At 43.9% G+C, this 16,739-nt stretch overlaps 1 protein-coding gene across 9 annotated transcripts in view; it reads left to right on the plus strand.

The window, feature by feature from the left end:
- Positions 1-16,739, plus strand: part of LOC147029242 (tensin-3-like) — a 294,302-nt gene that overhangs the window by 163,307 nt on the left and 114,256 nt on the right. For 2 of the 9 annotated variants that reach the window (XM_085880152.1, XM_085880153.1), the window contains exon 1: positions 361-552. The exons of 6 other annotated variants lie outside the window; for them this stretch is intronic. In XM_085880152.1, coding sequence (XP_085736278.1) covers positions 463-552 — 90 coding nt within the window. In that variant the 5' untranslated portion in view covers positions 361-462. Of the gene's footprint in view, positions 1-360; positions 553-11,775; positions 11,882-16,739 lie in introns of those variants that run through there. One more of the 9 variants, XM_085880159.1, reaches the window with a different exon arrangement.

The raw sequence follows: 16,739 nt of genomic DNA on the forward strand, positions 1-16,739 counted from the left end.
ACACACACACACACACACACACACACACACAGATAGAGACATGCAGACGAGCAATCAAGATGGGCTTTGCTGGCATGGCCGGGAGGCACAGTCGGAGCTGATGAATAGAGTGATGATGGTGTTGATGTGAGTGGGAATTGCCTTGGAGGGGGAATGTTTGCGTTCCTTGTAGCCCCAGGCGTCTGTTTCCCACTCTTCTCCCCCTTAAATTCCTGGCATAGCTTGGGGTGGCTGGGGTCAGGCCAAAAGGAGTGAGACGGCACGCGCTCGGGGGAACGGAGTGGGGAGGGAGGGGTGGCGAGGATGGGGAGGAGGGGGAGAATGGGGTGAAATGCATGAGGCACATGGCCCCTGTTAACCCCTCCTCAAAGCCCCTCTCCACACTCCTCAAACTCTAACTTGGTTTTTGTGCCACTGCGAGCTGTCTCTGTGTATTGTTCATGCTTTGTTCGTTGACCACGAATGTTCCGTGGCTCCTTATGCTGGCGACGCTCAAATTCATACCGACTGGCACTTGCTACCTCGATCCGTGAACCCAACTCTTCAGAACAGGTGAGACGATTCACCTGGATCCCTTACAATGATCCCAACTATCTGCTTTCTCAGTCCGGTATGTCTGCATCTTTATCTCTGTTAGTCGATCAAATCACGTCGAGACATGGCTTTTGAAGGTTTCCTTCAATGCATGTGTCCAGGTGTGTGTGTTTCTGTACCTGTGTACACACATTTTGAAAGTGCAGTCAAGCTTAAAAACACTCACCTTCTCTTCGAGTTTATTATTGTTCTTATTTAGCACATCGTTGTTATTATTGTTTTTTTTTTTTAACTTATCCAAATTATTTTCTTAACCCTTTTTTTAATCCTCGTTTCAAAAGCTTTCCATGTGACCGAGTGATTGCGATCATGATGAAGATGAAGCAGCACAGCGAATGCTGAATTTATCGCCATCATCTGTGTTCACCTGGATGACCGAGAACATTCGCTCATCTTTGGAAAGTTTTTATTTTGTTCTCACCGAATTGCTTTACGGTTCCACCTGCCTGTCCTTTTGATGTTAATCTTTCTCCTTCTGACAATTCCCTCCACTAATCCTGCTTTTCAGCGTAACCATGGCAACGCACCTCCATTGTACCACTTGGGGAGAAGCTCCATCGCAGCACATTGACTTTTCGTTACATCTCATGACTTGTTTGTGTTCCATTCTTATGGAAGAAACGAACCTGCACATTTTGGTTCAATTACATCATAATTTTTCATTGCACATCGACGTCACCATTAGTGGGTCTGCTTTACCGATACAGGTAGCTCTTGGTTAAATGCTTTCTTTCATGCGCTGGGAACCAAAATAAATGCTCTTATTGGGAATTTGATGTGCCAAAAGGTTCACCTTTATCTGAGAAGTGATTTTCAATGCTGGAATGCGGTTGAAGTGCGAGTCCACCATTTACCTGTGATATTGGTAGAGAGAGAGAGAGAGAGAGAGAGAGAGAGAGAGAGAGAGAGAGAGAGAGAGAGAGAGAGAGAGAGAGAGAGAGAGAGATAGAGATAGAGATAGAGATAGAGATAGAGATAGAGATAGAGATAGAGATAGAGATAGAGATAGAGATAGAGATAGAGATAGAGATAGAGATAGAGATAGAGATAGAGATAGAGATAGAGATAGTGATTTTCTTGATTTAGGGTCCACCCTTACTCCCCCGACATGCCTAATCGTGGCCCTGTCGTCGGTGTGCTAACAATGCTTGCCGGTACACGTCAATGAGGTTGTCTTGCCGTTCGTGTCCTGAGATCTGGCGTACCATGTTTAATACATTCGGGGGCGGATCCAGGTCAGAGGTTTGAGGTTATGGTTGAACCCCCTCCCACTAAAAGCACCACCGACCACCCTGTACCAGCGGGCAGCTTAATTAATCAAACCATTTCCCCCAAAAAAACAATCACAGAGTTTATTATAACATCAATGAATATCAGATGTTTACATAACCAGTTATACTTTCTCTGCACAATCGATAACGAACAATACGTACCGTTTCAATGATAGACAATTGTCCTGACGATACATCTTCTCTTGACCCGGTTTTTAAAACTAATTGTAATTATTTTTTTAATTTCCTTTTTTTCATCAAATATTTACTTTTAATCACTTAATTAGAATTACGAATACGGGCCCGTAGGTGAGTGCCCGTGGGTGAGTGCCAGTATGTGCAGTCTCTCTCTCTCTCTCTCTCTCTCTCTCTCTCTCTCTCTCTCTCTCTCTCTCTCTCTCTCTCTCTCTCTCTCTCTCTCTCTCTCTCTCTCTCTCTCTCTCTCTCTCTCTCTCTCACCTCGAAAAGGCACATCCGTGGGTCCCCAGCAATATTCCTGGCAAGTTTCCATCGTGCAAAAGAAATAATAAAAAATAAATAAATAAATAAACAAACATTAATTGTGACGTCATTTGTGATGTCATAGCACCGTGTCTTGTCATTGGTCGACAGATAAATGGCTGTAACTTGGGAACCGCTCGTCCGATTAATATCAAACCTTGAAAAGCACATCCGCGGGGCCCCGGCAATATTCCTGGCAAGTTTCAATCAGATCGGACCAGTGGTTGTCGAGAAACGGCGGTCGCAGACAGACAGACAGACAGACACACAGACACACAGAGATTGCTGGAATTATAGATAGATGTTCGATTTAATTTGTTTTATCAATCAGACTAATTAACCAAAACTGATAACTCTTGTACCTGGGTTTCTTTTAACAAGCGACGATTTTTTTTTTCATCACATGACCAATTAATTACCAAAAAGTTACCTGGGATCTCTCCGGTACCTGTGGACCTTGTACTGTCTCAAAGTTCAGCATTTCTCCGCTGTGCACCAATGACTTGGGTGGACATGGCGGACACACCTCCCGGCTTGGTGGTTTTACCCAGCCGTTCAGCACGCACAAGCTTGCAGGATAGTCTCCATTCCTGTCTCCAAAATGTTCTCGACAGATCGTTGATCGCACCCAAAAGCAATGAAGACAATTACAGTATTTTTCAGTGGGAAATAGCATGAATGCTGCTCAATGTTCTCAGAATGAGATGCAGTAGCCAAAAATCATGGAAACTTTTCTTTTTCAATGTGGAGTCCATCCATCCATCCATCCATTGGGACCATACTCTCCACAGAGCATCGGTGCTGCCAAAGCAGTCTCCTGGGCTCTTGGGCACGATGCTGGACAGGTTGCCACTGTGATGCAGGCCACTCGAATGGCTCAATCATCCCAGCAAGCTGGTACTCATTTTGCCGACCTCAGAAGGACGACAGGCCGAGTCAACCCCACCTGGTATTAATTCAACAGCCAAGTAGAATTTGAACTCAGGACTCAGGATCCCAAGCACACCACCCGAACCATTACAATATCGAGTCATGTGACTTGAATGCACTCAATTGGTTTGTCCTTCAACCCTCTATTGCAGTAAAATAGAACTTTTTCAGATTGCTCGTTCAGTCCCGTTTCAGTTTCTTCAGTCAGTATCATCGTCCAGTTTTAAAACCTCAAACGTGCCACTTCAAATGTCTGAACAGATCAGAGTCACTGGGGGCTAGTTCTGGGCTCTACAGGGGGTGATCCAACTGCTCAAGGCCGCAGTCGTTATTGGTGGTCTTCACAACATGGACCTTATACATCAGTATGTTTTCTTGAAGGTGGTGCACACCTTTGGTGTTTGTCGTGGATGACCTGCCGCAATTTTTCCATGAGGTTTGCTTAATATTCCCAGTTGTGATTGTCGGTGAATCGGCGGAATTCCCTTTTCATGCCAGAAAATCGAGGCCATGATCATCCTGCTGGCTCAGGGTCGAGTGGAACGTGCATTGGGTGCCACTGATCTTGAGTGGTGGTGATGCTTCCATTGCATGGATCACAATTCACTTTCCGGATTTCAATAATGAAACGTAAACATTTTTTCAGCATTCACCAGAACTATGTCAGTAGTTCAGTATGAACATCAGTATGAACTATGTTGTCTGAGTTTGACATCCGACCCAGCTATAAACTGTCATCCTGGTGTCTCGCAGGCTGTGATTATGAGATCTTTTTGTTTTTTTTAAGTACTAGTACGGGCCCGTAGGTGTGTGCCAGTATGTGCACCCCTCTCTCGCCCCCCCCACTATCCCCCCTAGTCTCGCCCTTCCTCTCTCCCCCCTCATCTCTCGCCCCCACTCTCATCCCCCCTCTCTCGCCCCCCACTCTCACCCCCTCTCTCACCCCCTCTCTTGCCCCCCTCTATCCCCCCTAGTCTCGCCCTTCCTCTCTCCCCCTCCTCTCTCCCCCCTCCTCTCTCGCCCCCCACTCTCTCCCCACAGGTGCAAACAATGTACGCACAACACCGCCCTCACTTCCCTGATGGGTGATGATGATTCGCAATGTTGATCTCATCACAAAGTTGCAAGAATTGTATTGAATTTGAAATTTGAAGAGCCTCCGACCTTTTCCCCCTGTTGCGCGTCCCGGTATCGGATAAGTAGTTTTCGGATTCCCCCAATGATGTGTTGTTCTCCAATTCGACAGGACTGAACTGACTGCATCATATACTTTCATCTTTTTTCCTGCTATCCTCAATTTTATTGATGGAATTGTCGTACCCCTTCAAGGAGATCCTGTTTATAACTTGATTTTCGTTTGTTGGAAGATCTCTTCTCGATGACATCGGATCATAAGACCCCAAGTAGCTTCTTGTGCTTCTCAATGAATAATAACAAATCCTGTATTGTTCACTGTACACTCAATCTATTGGGGACTTCTCCTTTTTTTGTTTTTGTTTTTTGTATACCTTGTCGAGTCTCGTGTGAGAGCTAACACACAACGCACAGCAAGGGGGGGGGGCATGAGACAAGAGGGGTGGGAGGGGGGAGGACAAAACAGTGGGGATGGACATTACAGGGACTTTCAGGAAGGAAAGCAGGGAATTTGAAGGAGGGGAGTTTGGGGTGGATTATCGGGGGTAGAAAAGATCGAGGATTTGGATGGGGGGTGATAAGAGGTGGTGGGGAACAGTTGTTTTGAAGGTCTGGAGGGAATATTGGGAATGAATAGAGTGAGGGAGTTTATTCCAAAGGCGGGAAAAAAGAGGAATGAAAGAGTCAAGATGAGCAGTGATTCGTGATTTTGGTAGTTTTACCAGAAGGGGGTTGTTGGCGGACCTTGAGCGCCCTGCGGAAATGTGGTGGGGACAAATCACAGAGAGAGCAGGGGGGAGCGAGGCTGGAGAGGAGACGGTAGAAGACAGAAATACCACCGACAAGACTGCGGTGAGAGAGTGAGAGGCCCAAAGACTCGGCCTCATTGCGGGAGATGCCGATGATCCGAAATGCCATGGTTTCTACAGCGTGAAGCCGAGAAAGTTGAGACGCAGGAGCACCAGCCCAGACGGGAGAGCAGTACTCCATCAGGCTGCAGACGAAAGCTTTGTAAGTGGTCAGGAGCTCAGGTGGGCCGAGGAAGGAGTTTGCACGACCGAGGATTCCCAGTCGGCGACTGGCTTTGGAGGCGAGGTTTGAAATGTGGCTTTCCCAGGAAAGGTCGTGGCAGATAGTGAGACCCAGAAGTTTGAAAGAAAGGACTTCTTCCAGAGGATTGTTGAGAAAATGGATGGGGGGGGGGGTTCTAAACGGTCCTTTCGAAGAGACATAGTGAGAGTGTGAGATTTGTCCGGATTGAAAGACATGTTCCACGTGTTGGACCAGTTTGTGATTTTATCCAGATCTGCAGTGACCGAAGAAGCTGCTGCTTGCCGGTCTGAGGGATGACCGATGGTACGGCAGAGGGTGGAGTCATCGGCAAAGAGATTTAGAGGATTTTCCAGAGAGTCAGAGAGATCATTGATGAAAACCAGAAAAAGAACAGGGCCCAGAACACTGCCTTGAGGAACTTCAACCTGGACAGGAAGAGGGGATGAAAGAACTCCATTTAGGACCACACGTTGACTGTGACAGGAGAGGAAGTCTGCGAGCCATGAGTGGAGATGGCCTTGAATACCATGGGAAGAGAGTTTGGTGAGTATGGCAGGGTGCCAGACTGTGTCAAAAGCACGTGATATGTCCAGGGATACGGCTCGGATTTCCTGTCTGGCATTGAGGACCTCCATCCATTGTTGGGAGAGCAGAAGCAGCATATCCAGGGTAGAGTGACCTGGTCTGAAACCAAATTGATGATCAGAAATCAAGCCATTGGAGAAGAGGAAGGATTTGATGTCTGAAGCGATGATGGATTCCATAACCTTGCTGATGATTGGGAGAAGGCTGATTAGTCTGTAGTTGCAGGGATCTGTTTGTGCACCTTTTTGTGCAGGGCAGTGATGTTAGCAGATTTCCAAGCAGATGGCAAATGACCTTGAGCAAATGAGAGGGTAAATAGAACAGAGAGAGGGTGAGCACGAGCAGCAGAGCAGGTTTTTAGGACACGTGGGCTGATGCCGTCTGGACTGGTTGCAGAATCTGAGTCGAGGTTTGAAAGCAAGCTCTCCACCTTGTCAGGAGAAGATGACACAGAGTCCAGGGACAGTTGAGTGCGACTGGGTAAGGTGGGTAGAGAAAGTGATGGTTTTGGACACAAGATTTAGCTGCAAACACCGAATTTAGGCATTCAGCTTTTTCACGTGCGGTATCAGCAGTGCGGCCATTTGAGGTAGGGGAGGGGATGGAGGGGGAACATACACCAGAAACAGATTTGATTGGATGCCACCAGGATTTGGAGGAGGGAGAGAGTTTGAGAGTTCAGACTTGAGATTAGAAAGATGTTGTTTTCTGGCTCTACTGGGGGTAGTGTGTGTGGTCCTTGGTGTGTATGGTCAGTTTATAATTAATTTCAGGTTCTTGAATAAATAGTTACCTCCACCACCGAAGGTGAAGGAGGTTATGTTTTCACCCCTCTCTGTTTGTTTGTGTGCAGGATATCTTTAAAAGTTGTGGACGGATCCAGATGAAACTTGGTGTGTGACGAGGACGAACTGATTTGATGTTGGTGAAGATCCAGATCTGACTTCCAGAATTTTAAAATGATTCTTCACCATTGAGAGATGGGGCTAAAAATGATATATAGCATGATATCTCAAAAAAAGTTGCGGACGGATTCGCATGAAACTTGGTGGACAGGTTGGGTGTGTGACTCCGATAAATCAATTCGATTTTGGTGAAGATCCGAATTCGGATCTGGATACGATATTTATTTAATTTTTTTAAGTGATTCTTCACCATTTACAGATGGGGCCAAAAAGGGTAAAGAGCATGATATTTCAAAATTGTAATGGACTCGATATGTTCTCGTGGATCAGGAATTACGTGGCGGAGGTATGCACTCGACCGAGTGCCCTTCTAGTTTATTGTAGTTTACCTGAGAGTTGGTGCTTGAGGTTCTTGCCATGGAAAAGTCTTTAAATTTTTTAAATTGTGGATTTTAAAACAGTTCTGGTTTGCAGGATTTCCTGTGAAGGGATAAAGTTGCATGTTATTTTGAACAAGTCGGAGTGTTTGATATCATGTGAACAGATGGGAATGGATTCCTACTACTTAACTTCCAAACAGTGACATCAGCACAGACTTCAAAATGCAAGTAAAAGTGCCTGATATCTTTCTTTTTGGGGGGGGGGGGTCATTGTGCTATGTGTATGTATGAATGTATGTATGTACGTATGTACATATATATATATATATATATATATATATATATATATATATATATATATATATATATATATATACACATACATATACATATACATACATATATATATATATATATATATATATATATATATATATATATATATGTAGTTGAAGATTTCCGCCCGCCGGCGTGCGGATGACCGCTTCTAGCCAATGGCGGCCGCTCACCCACCGAACGGACAATCTAGTCGCAGCTTTCCGGATCAAACGCCGAAATCCCGCTACGGGTGTGTTTTAAGCACACCACAGCCGACTCAACACTCTACCCACGTGACAGGGTCATTCGCCGAATTGTCGATTTACCTAATTTATCGCGCGGGTCGATTTCCGAGAGACTGTACCTCAATGGGGCCCGCTTGGAAACGAGCCGCTTTAGCAGCTCGCTTCGTTTTGGGATAACCGAGCGGGGTATTATCGCGAAAGCCCCGTTGGATCCGATTCTATTATCGGCTACTAAAAAGCCAGCTATATTCCGAACTCAATGATGACAGTTCAATGAAGGAAAAGGATGCGACGAACGGGTTAAAATTCACACAAGCACATTCATTTGCACACACAACACATATCCAGTCATGCATGCAATCAGGCGAGGCAAACAAAAGCAATGCAATGTACAAGCACGCAATGAATGTGGTTAGGGACAAGACGCGAGCAAGAAAATCAACTACCACCGGTCTATTAATTACGTACACTTATACAGTTCAACCTACGGACATGGCGCCACAGCTTTCATTCAAAATAAACAAGGAAAAACCCCAGGAAAGGCGAGGGGTTGACTGGACCTCTCGGGTCTTTATTTCACGGAGCTGTTATGACCGCAGAAGCTCCGAGAGGCCGGGCTGGTTACCTTCACCTTCGTGGTGCCTCGCTGGGGCGACCCGCGACACCCCGTCCTCACGACAGCTGGCGTGATCGCTGTTCGGCCCAGGCCTCGTCTGTCGGCCTGGTGATTCGGGCCCACCCGGCAACGCCTCAGAGGAACGAACGGGTCTTTTGCTCTCTTAGAGTTGATGCTCTCTTTAAGAGCCATCCCCCTAACTAGTCCCTCAGCGCCGCTCGGACTGTCCCGAAGCCCGATCACCTCGGACCGTTCGGTGCTGGCTGGCGACCTCTCTCCAGCTCTCCCCACGTTCCGCACACGAACGCGCAGTTCTGTGCGGCACGTCAGGCTTGGCCGCGCTCTCAGCTCCCGTCTCCTCAGCGAACCCAGACCTCCACTGGACTCGAACCTTGCTCTTCACACCACTCCAAACCCAGACCGACTCACTGACTCGGCGCTCTGCGCACTTTTTTATAGGGGTCCGTGAGGCGAGGTTTGATCTCTGATCCCTCACCTCTGACCCCCCGCTGGCTGTGCCCCCCTCGATCTCCTGATCTGAATTCGAGGCGAAGCTCGAAGCGAGTGGACGTAGAGATCATCGACGCTGGCGCCCAAAAATGAGAGCGGACGTGGTTGAAATCACCGTCACTGGCAACGAGGAAACCCCCGCGTCTGTTTGCAGCGATCTCGCCGTGACCGGCGCAAAGATGGTGGCGTTTGCGGAGTTGAAGGTGAAGCGATGTTGTTCGTTGTTGGTTATTGGGGGAGATGTGGTTTTGGAGATGGTGGCTGTGGTTGGCATTGTGGAGAAGGTGGTTGTGGTTGGCGTTGTGGAGAAGGTGGTTGTGGTTGGCGTTGTGGAGAAGGTAGTTGTGTGAAGGCGGTTGTGGAGGAGGCAGTTCTTGTGGTTGAAATGTGGTTGGACCAAAATAACAATAGCAAAAGAAAAACGGCAACCTCAAAGATCACAGCCCTGCACTCAAATAATTGCCCGTTAAACATCGGTGGGGAAATCTATCTGAACACAGACTTATCGACATAACTGATCTAAGGACCAATATGGTGCTCTGTGAATTTCCACAACCGTAACAATACATACATACATACATACATACATTGCGGTTCTGGGAACCGCATCCCTCCAAAGGAGGGATCCCTAATATAACACACACCGACACATACACAGACTGGCACACACATACAAATATATATATATATATATATATATATATATATATATATATATATATATATATATATATATATATATATATATGTGCAGATTTGTGTATATATATTCACATATCTGCACACCAACTTTTACTTTTCAATATATGTGTGTATGTTCGGAAGAATATCTATAGATTGTACATAATAACGAGGTGTGTGTTCGTGTGTGTGTGTGTGTGTTTCAGGTGTATGTATATATATATATATATATATATATACATATATTTATATATATATATATATATATATATATATATATATATATATATATATATATATATATATACATACATTGCGGTTCTCCGCTGTGCAGCAATGATCTTCACAAATATGCATTTTTCACTGTAGGAATGGGTAGGATTATAAGTGACAAATAGAATAAGGTTCACTATAAGCTTCGTTTGAAGTAAATCAGATCATTTTTGACGAAGTTTTGAGCGAAAAACGATTTTGATATTTTCGTGACCTTGACCTTTGATCCAATTGGACCCAAAATTTAATGGGGTCACCCACGCTTCATTGCCCACCTGTGGATTAAATTTGATAGTGTTTGCTGAAGCCGTTTTGCCGTAAAGTTGCTAACAGACAGACAGACAGACAAACAAACCGGACGATTACAATATCCCGCTCCCTCCCTCCGCGGGGCGGGATAATAAATACATTTGTTAAAGTATCAGTTCGTTGCTGTGTTTCTTCCATTGGCTTGGCGTGACACGTGTTGGTGAATTATAGAGGCTGTTGCGGCAGTGTTGCCGCTGTAAATGTACATTCGGACCAACGGAACTTCAGCAACCGTCCGCTCGGGTTGCGTACAGGTCGGCACGCTCACGGCTCGACTCGTACGAGGACCGTCGAGGGTGAATTTCCCCGGTAGTTTAGACAACGTGGGTATTTAGGTCAATTGAAATTGTCAATCGGCCCTACCCCGCGTGGTCGACCTATTGGCGATCTTTGGTCCGATAAGGGACCCGTCTGCTCCGGAGTTGTCCGAGGTGACGACCTATAAATTCCGGGTGTTCGGTGGAGTCGACTCTGCAGCTCCATCTAGCGGTCGTGCTCGTCGTCGATACCCGGGCCACAATAATATTTGGGTTCAAGTGTTGTTTGCTTCTTTTGTTTCATTTTGTTGCCCTTCTGTTGAGAAAGTCTTTACAAGTTTTTTTTTTTTACTGTTTTGGAATTAAAAATGGCAATAAGATACCCCCTCCCCCCCTCCCCCACCTCCCAATCATCTTTCTGTCAAAGTTAACGCATCATTGGCATGGTGTTGCATTTCGAGGAACTGGGAGGTGGTGGGCAGGAGGACCAGAAAAGTGATCACTTGCAGGATATCCTCTTAATGTGCTTCGTCATGTGTTACGAACATGTTATTGTATTTGGCAATTCCTTGCCAAATACACTATTATAACTGGAATTCTTTATTATTATTATTATTATTATTATTATTATTATTATTATTATTATTATTATTATTCTTTTCATCACATCCATTGCCCTAAAACTCCTCCTCGGGTTTTTCTCTTGGAGCACTAAAAATTATGTCTGAAATGGGCTGCATTCAAGGAAGTGCAGTGTCAACTTTTGACCTTGAAATTCTCAAGGTTAAGGTCAAGGTCACACAAAAGGTCAAAAACACATTTTGCCCCTTATATTCGCCCCACGGAAAGATACAGGTTAGCCGCTGACATTTTCTGATCGGTCACAACAGGGCCCACAAAAAAAATCTTATTTGACCAAAGTTGTGTGACCAATATCTTCTGAGATCTGTAGGGGTCAAAGTTCATGACGTTGCCAAATACGTATTCGCAGCGAGCGAATTTAGCCCTCAAGTTAAATTTACTTTCACTTCTGGATAATAAAAAGAACAACCAACCCCCAAAGTTAACCCGTTTGCGGTCCCCCCCTCCACCCCCCATCATCTTGGGAACGTTGCTCATGATGTCGACATATTTATTCCCCATCCACATTTCACATGCACTCTATTTGTCCATGGTTCACCAATAATGTCCTGCGATGTTTGTGCAGAAGCTCCTTCTTGACGTTTAGGTTTTTGTGAAAGCTGAAGATCACGTGGAGGTGAAATTTAGAACCGGGTGGTTAGAGAAGGATCAAGGCAAGATATCATCATTAGAGTGGGGTGAGTGAGAGGGAAGGAATTTATCTGCTGCTACTTTTGGATGACTATTAAAAGCATTTAATATGCAATGTGAATTTGGGAAATGTAGTTGTTGACGGAAGTTTTTGTGGACTTGGAGACTCGTGCGGAAAACAATTAGTGAAATAGGACGTGGAGTGAAGATCGAGAGGGTTAATTCGAGAGGTGGGGATGGGGAGACTTTTGAAGAATCTGTCTTCATCGGATCGAGGCATCCGTTTTGTTTGGCACGGTGCGGGCAGCGATCCGTTTGCTCACGAGCACTGTACCACCTCATCACCTTGCTGCTTGACTTTATATGGATCCCTCTCTGCCTCTGAGTCACGTCGCACGTACTCCGTGCCAGCGTCGTGGGCGCAGAACGAGGCCTTGGCACCCTCCAACAATTTGGGAATTCGATGAAACAAAGCCCCTTTTATGGAGCCCCCACTATGATCCGTCTGCGTGCGTGTGAGCGAGCAGAACCAGACTGCGTTTACAGATCCAAACCTACAAACAAGCTCACTAATTCCTTCACAAATGTCTGAAACTGTTTGGCGTGTACTTTGTTGTTGGTTTTTTTTGTTGTTTTTTTGACTTTCTGATATCATTTATATCTGTCTATCCCTATCCACGGAAAGTTGTGTCACGGTCTGGAGAATGTTTTGCCAGCTTGGTTCGGGTCCCACGTTCCCATCGCACGGTCCCGTTTCATCACGCCATTCCTGGCGACAAAGTGCCAAGTTCATTCGGCAACTCAAGATGCGATCTCGATGTTGTCCGATGACAACGTTGCTGTCTATCTCAAGACGTTATTTCCTGGCTGATATTTACCGACCTGGTGGTGATGTCCAACAAATCTGGATGATTAACTCTTGCAATATGCTTCTGCCACTGATCCTATAAGTCTGGTGTTGGCTTAGTGGTTAGGGTGGCTGGCTTGGGATCCTCGGGTCCTGAGTTTGAGCCCTGTTGACCACTGAATTAACACCAGGTGTGGTTGACTCAGCCTGTCATCCTTCTGAGGTCGGCAACAGCTGTGCTTCTGAGACATGATGGCCACCCCAGCAGCCAAGCTGCCATACACGAGAAGAGAAAGACTGATCCTATCACCCCTTTCTGCTGACTTTATCAAACTTCTCCTTCTTGCACACGACTTGTCAAGTTGTATCTCGCTGGTTTCGAAGTTAAACTTCGTGTCCGAGCTGATATCACATGCCTTTAGTTGCTCAATCTGTCTGTTGTTCAACCACTCCTTGCACACAGATTTAACCGCAAAGTTGCTTTTTTGAGATTCAGCGGTGGCTTTGGGTGGGACACGTGAAACGCACATCTACGTCCGTCCGTTACATGTTGTGCAGTAGCTTTTGCACGTGTACTGTGGCATGATCGTCATGATATGACAGTTTATCATGTTGTGCCGACTGGACATCGCCGATACAGACGAAGGTCACGTGCTGCGTGTCGAATTTTGAACGACAAATCATCTTGAGCATTTTAACCTGGTACGTGTTGTTGGACACACTGCCGTGTTTACACTTGCCATCCACCAAACCTGCTGTTTTTAATCCCTTCGAATCAAGTTATTGCTGTTTGTCGTTCTGTCCGTTCCCTCGAGGGATAATAGAGCTCCCACGACTGGTCGAGAGCGTTTCCATGGCAGACCATTTGTCCTGGAATATGTCGCCATTCCAACACAAGGTGCTGCTGCTCAAGCATGCTCGGTTATGGCAGGAATTTCGAATTTAGCCAGGGTTCCAATACACAACAATGGCTTCCCAGCAGGCAAAAAAACAAACAAACAGAAAACCTGAAAACAAGAAGAAAGTAACGTTTAAACCACGTTAACCCATCACTTCAAACAAACTTCAACATTGGAGCAATAACTAGTGCCCTCTGGGAGTCTTTTTGTAACACTCGGTGGTGTAACGTGGTTAGAGCCGTCCACCCTGAGTCTGGGGGGTCGACGGTTCAGGTTCGAATACCGATTCAAATCATCCAAAAGATTTTTTTTTTAATCGGTATGAGCTGCTTCCTTGCTTGATGCTCAGCATTTAGAAGGGGAGAGCATGGACAAACAACCATAGGTTGGCTATACTAGCACAGGCTTTAATGGACCTCGGGGCCTCTTCCTGCGTTTAAGTTCCTTCAAATGAAAAATATATCAGGTAGTCGTTAACGCCCACAATTTAATGGGAGCAGATGGAATAGCCAGCTTAATGTGTCCACCAAAGGATGATTTGCCTGGTGTTGGCTTAATGGTTCGGGTGGTGGGCTTGGGGTCTGAGGATCCTGAGTTCAAATCCCACTCTGCTGTTTAATTAACACCAGGTGGGGTTTACTCTGCCTGTCATCCTTCCGAGGTCGGCAAAATGAGTGCCAGCATGCTGGTATCCTGTCCAGGATTGTACCCAATAGCCAAGAACACTACTGAGACCACACCAACCCTCTGCACAGGGTATGGTGCAAATGGATGATGTGCTCATTGATTCAGCACACAGTCTCCATAAGACTATTATACAAAACCTGCTTCTACTTATTCCTTTCAATGTATTCCATTAAGGGAGGACATTGGCACACAATGATTATATTAACCTCTTCTACATCACAATGATTATATTAACCTCTTCTACATCACAATGATTATATTAACCTCTTCTACATCACAATGATTATATTAACCTCTTCTACATCACAATAATTATATTAACCTCTTCGAGATCACAATCATTATATTAACCTCTTCTACATCACAATGATTATATTAACCTCTTCCAGATCACAATGATTAAATTAACCTCTTCTACATCACAATGATTATATTAACCTCTTCTACATCACAATGATTATATTAACCTCTTCCAGATCACAATGATTATATTAACCTCTTCTACATCACAATGATTATATTAACCTCTTCTACATCACAATGATTATATTAACCTCTTCTACATCACAATGATTATATTAACCTCTTCTACATCACAATAATTATATTAACCTCTTCGAGATCACAATCATTATATTAACCTCTTCTACATCACAATGATTATATTAACCTCTTCCAGATCACAATGATTAAATTAACCTCTTCTACATCACAATGATTATATTAACCTCTTCCAGATCACAATGATTAAATTAACCTCTTCTGAATCACAATGATTAAATTAAGCTCTTCTGAATCACAATGATTATATTAACCTCTTCTACATCACAATGTTTATATTAACCTCTTCTGGATCACAATGATTAAATTAACCTCTTCTGAATAACAATGATTATATTAACCTCTTCTAAATCACAATGATTAAATTAACCTGTTCTGAATCACAATGATTATATTAACCTCTTCTTGATCACAATGATTAAATTAACCTGTTCTGAATCACAATGATTATATTAACCTCTTCTTGATCACAATGATTAACCTGTTCTGAATCACAATGATATATAAACCTCTTTTTGTTCACAATGATTATATTAACCTCTTCTGGATCACAATGATTAAATTAACCTCTTCTGAATAACAATGATTATATTAACCTCTTCTAAATCACAATGATTAAATTAACCTGTTCTGAATCACAATGATTATATTAACCTCCTCTTGATCACAATGATTAACCTGTTCTGAATCACAATGATTATATTAACCTCCTCTTGATCACAATGATTAACCTGTTCTGAATCACAATGATTATATAAACCTCTTTTTGTTCACAATGATTAAATTAACCTCTTTGAGATCACAATTAATATATTTACCTCTTCTGAATGACAATCAGTATATTAACCTCTTCTCTTCCCTTTTCATTTTTTTTTAATACCTACCCCCCCTCCCCCCATATTTCCTCACCCCCCCTTCCCACTCTGCTCTGTGCTTGATGATTATAAATAAACAATTAAATTAAGTTGAATCACCTGATCGACTCTTTAATATGAGAGATAATTTTCTGACACTAGAATCATGGGAAAAACAAACGTTTTTGTTTCATTTCTAGATCTACAGTTACACTTCCATTATAACAATCGGTTTGAAGATCCGCATTGAAAGTCCTAAAGCATTTAATATTTGCCAAATCACACAATTACCATCTGTTGAATTTGCGACACCAAGTTCAATGTTCTGATTTAAAGGTAATTTCAGAATGAACTTGTTAAATCTTATTCTTATATCCCCAAATTAAATGTTTAAAAATATTTATGATAACTTGAAAATCACAAGATCCAAATTAGACATTGAAATGTTTTAAAAGTGATCAGTAAGCTCATGGTGTGACCTAAAAGTCAATCATTGAAATCATCATTTTTACATTTCCCGTATTTACAATCAATATAACTGTGTCATCCGCGCCCCACAATAAACCCCATCCACACCCCACAATCTACCAATACAAAACACAGTGTGTATTTGTATATTTGTCTGTCCCCCTTCATAATGACGACTTAAGAAGGGTTTTAAAGGCCAATGTTTTCACACGACTGTGTGTTCACTACGGTCTATTTTTCAGGATTAAAAAAAAACCTCGAAAAACATTTTCCATAAAAGAGTAATTACGTCTCTTCTATTGGAAATGTAGATGCCACCAGGCCTCATGGGTGGTGTACAGAAACGTTAAAAAAAAACATTCGCTGCACATCATGTGCAACACGCGCAGAGTAAAACAAGTGTTCATTTACATACATAGGATGTCTGATAAAGAAGATTATAAGCACACCTAACGCTAGGCCGAGGCTTCAGACTTTGGCATGCCCACTAGTCATTTTTGATTCCAACCTGTCTTTTGAAAAATAACTCCATCCCATCATTTTTGTCACACCTCACATAAACCCGATCCACACCCCACAATAATGTTTA

Source organism: Eptatretus burgeri, chromosome 4 (genome assembly GCF_056783735.1).
Source record: "Eptatretus burgeri isolate ZD-2024b chromosome 4, Ebu_testis_v1, whole genome shotgun sequence".
NCBI lineage: Eukaryota > Metazoa > Chordata > Myxini > Myxiniformes > Myxinidae > Eptatretus > Eptatretus burgeri.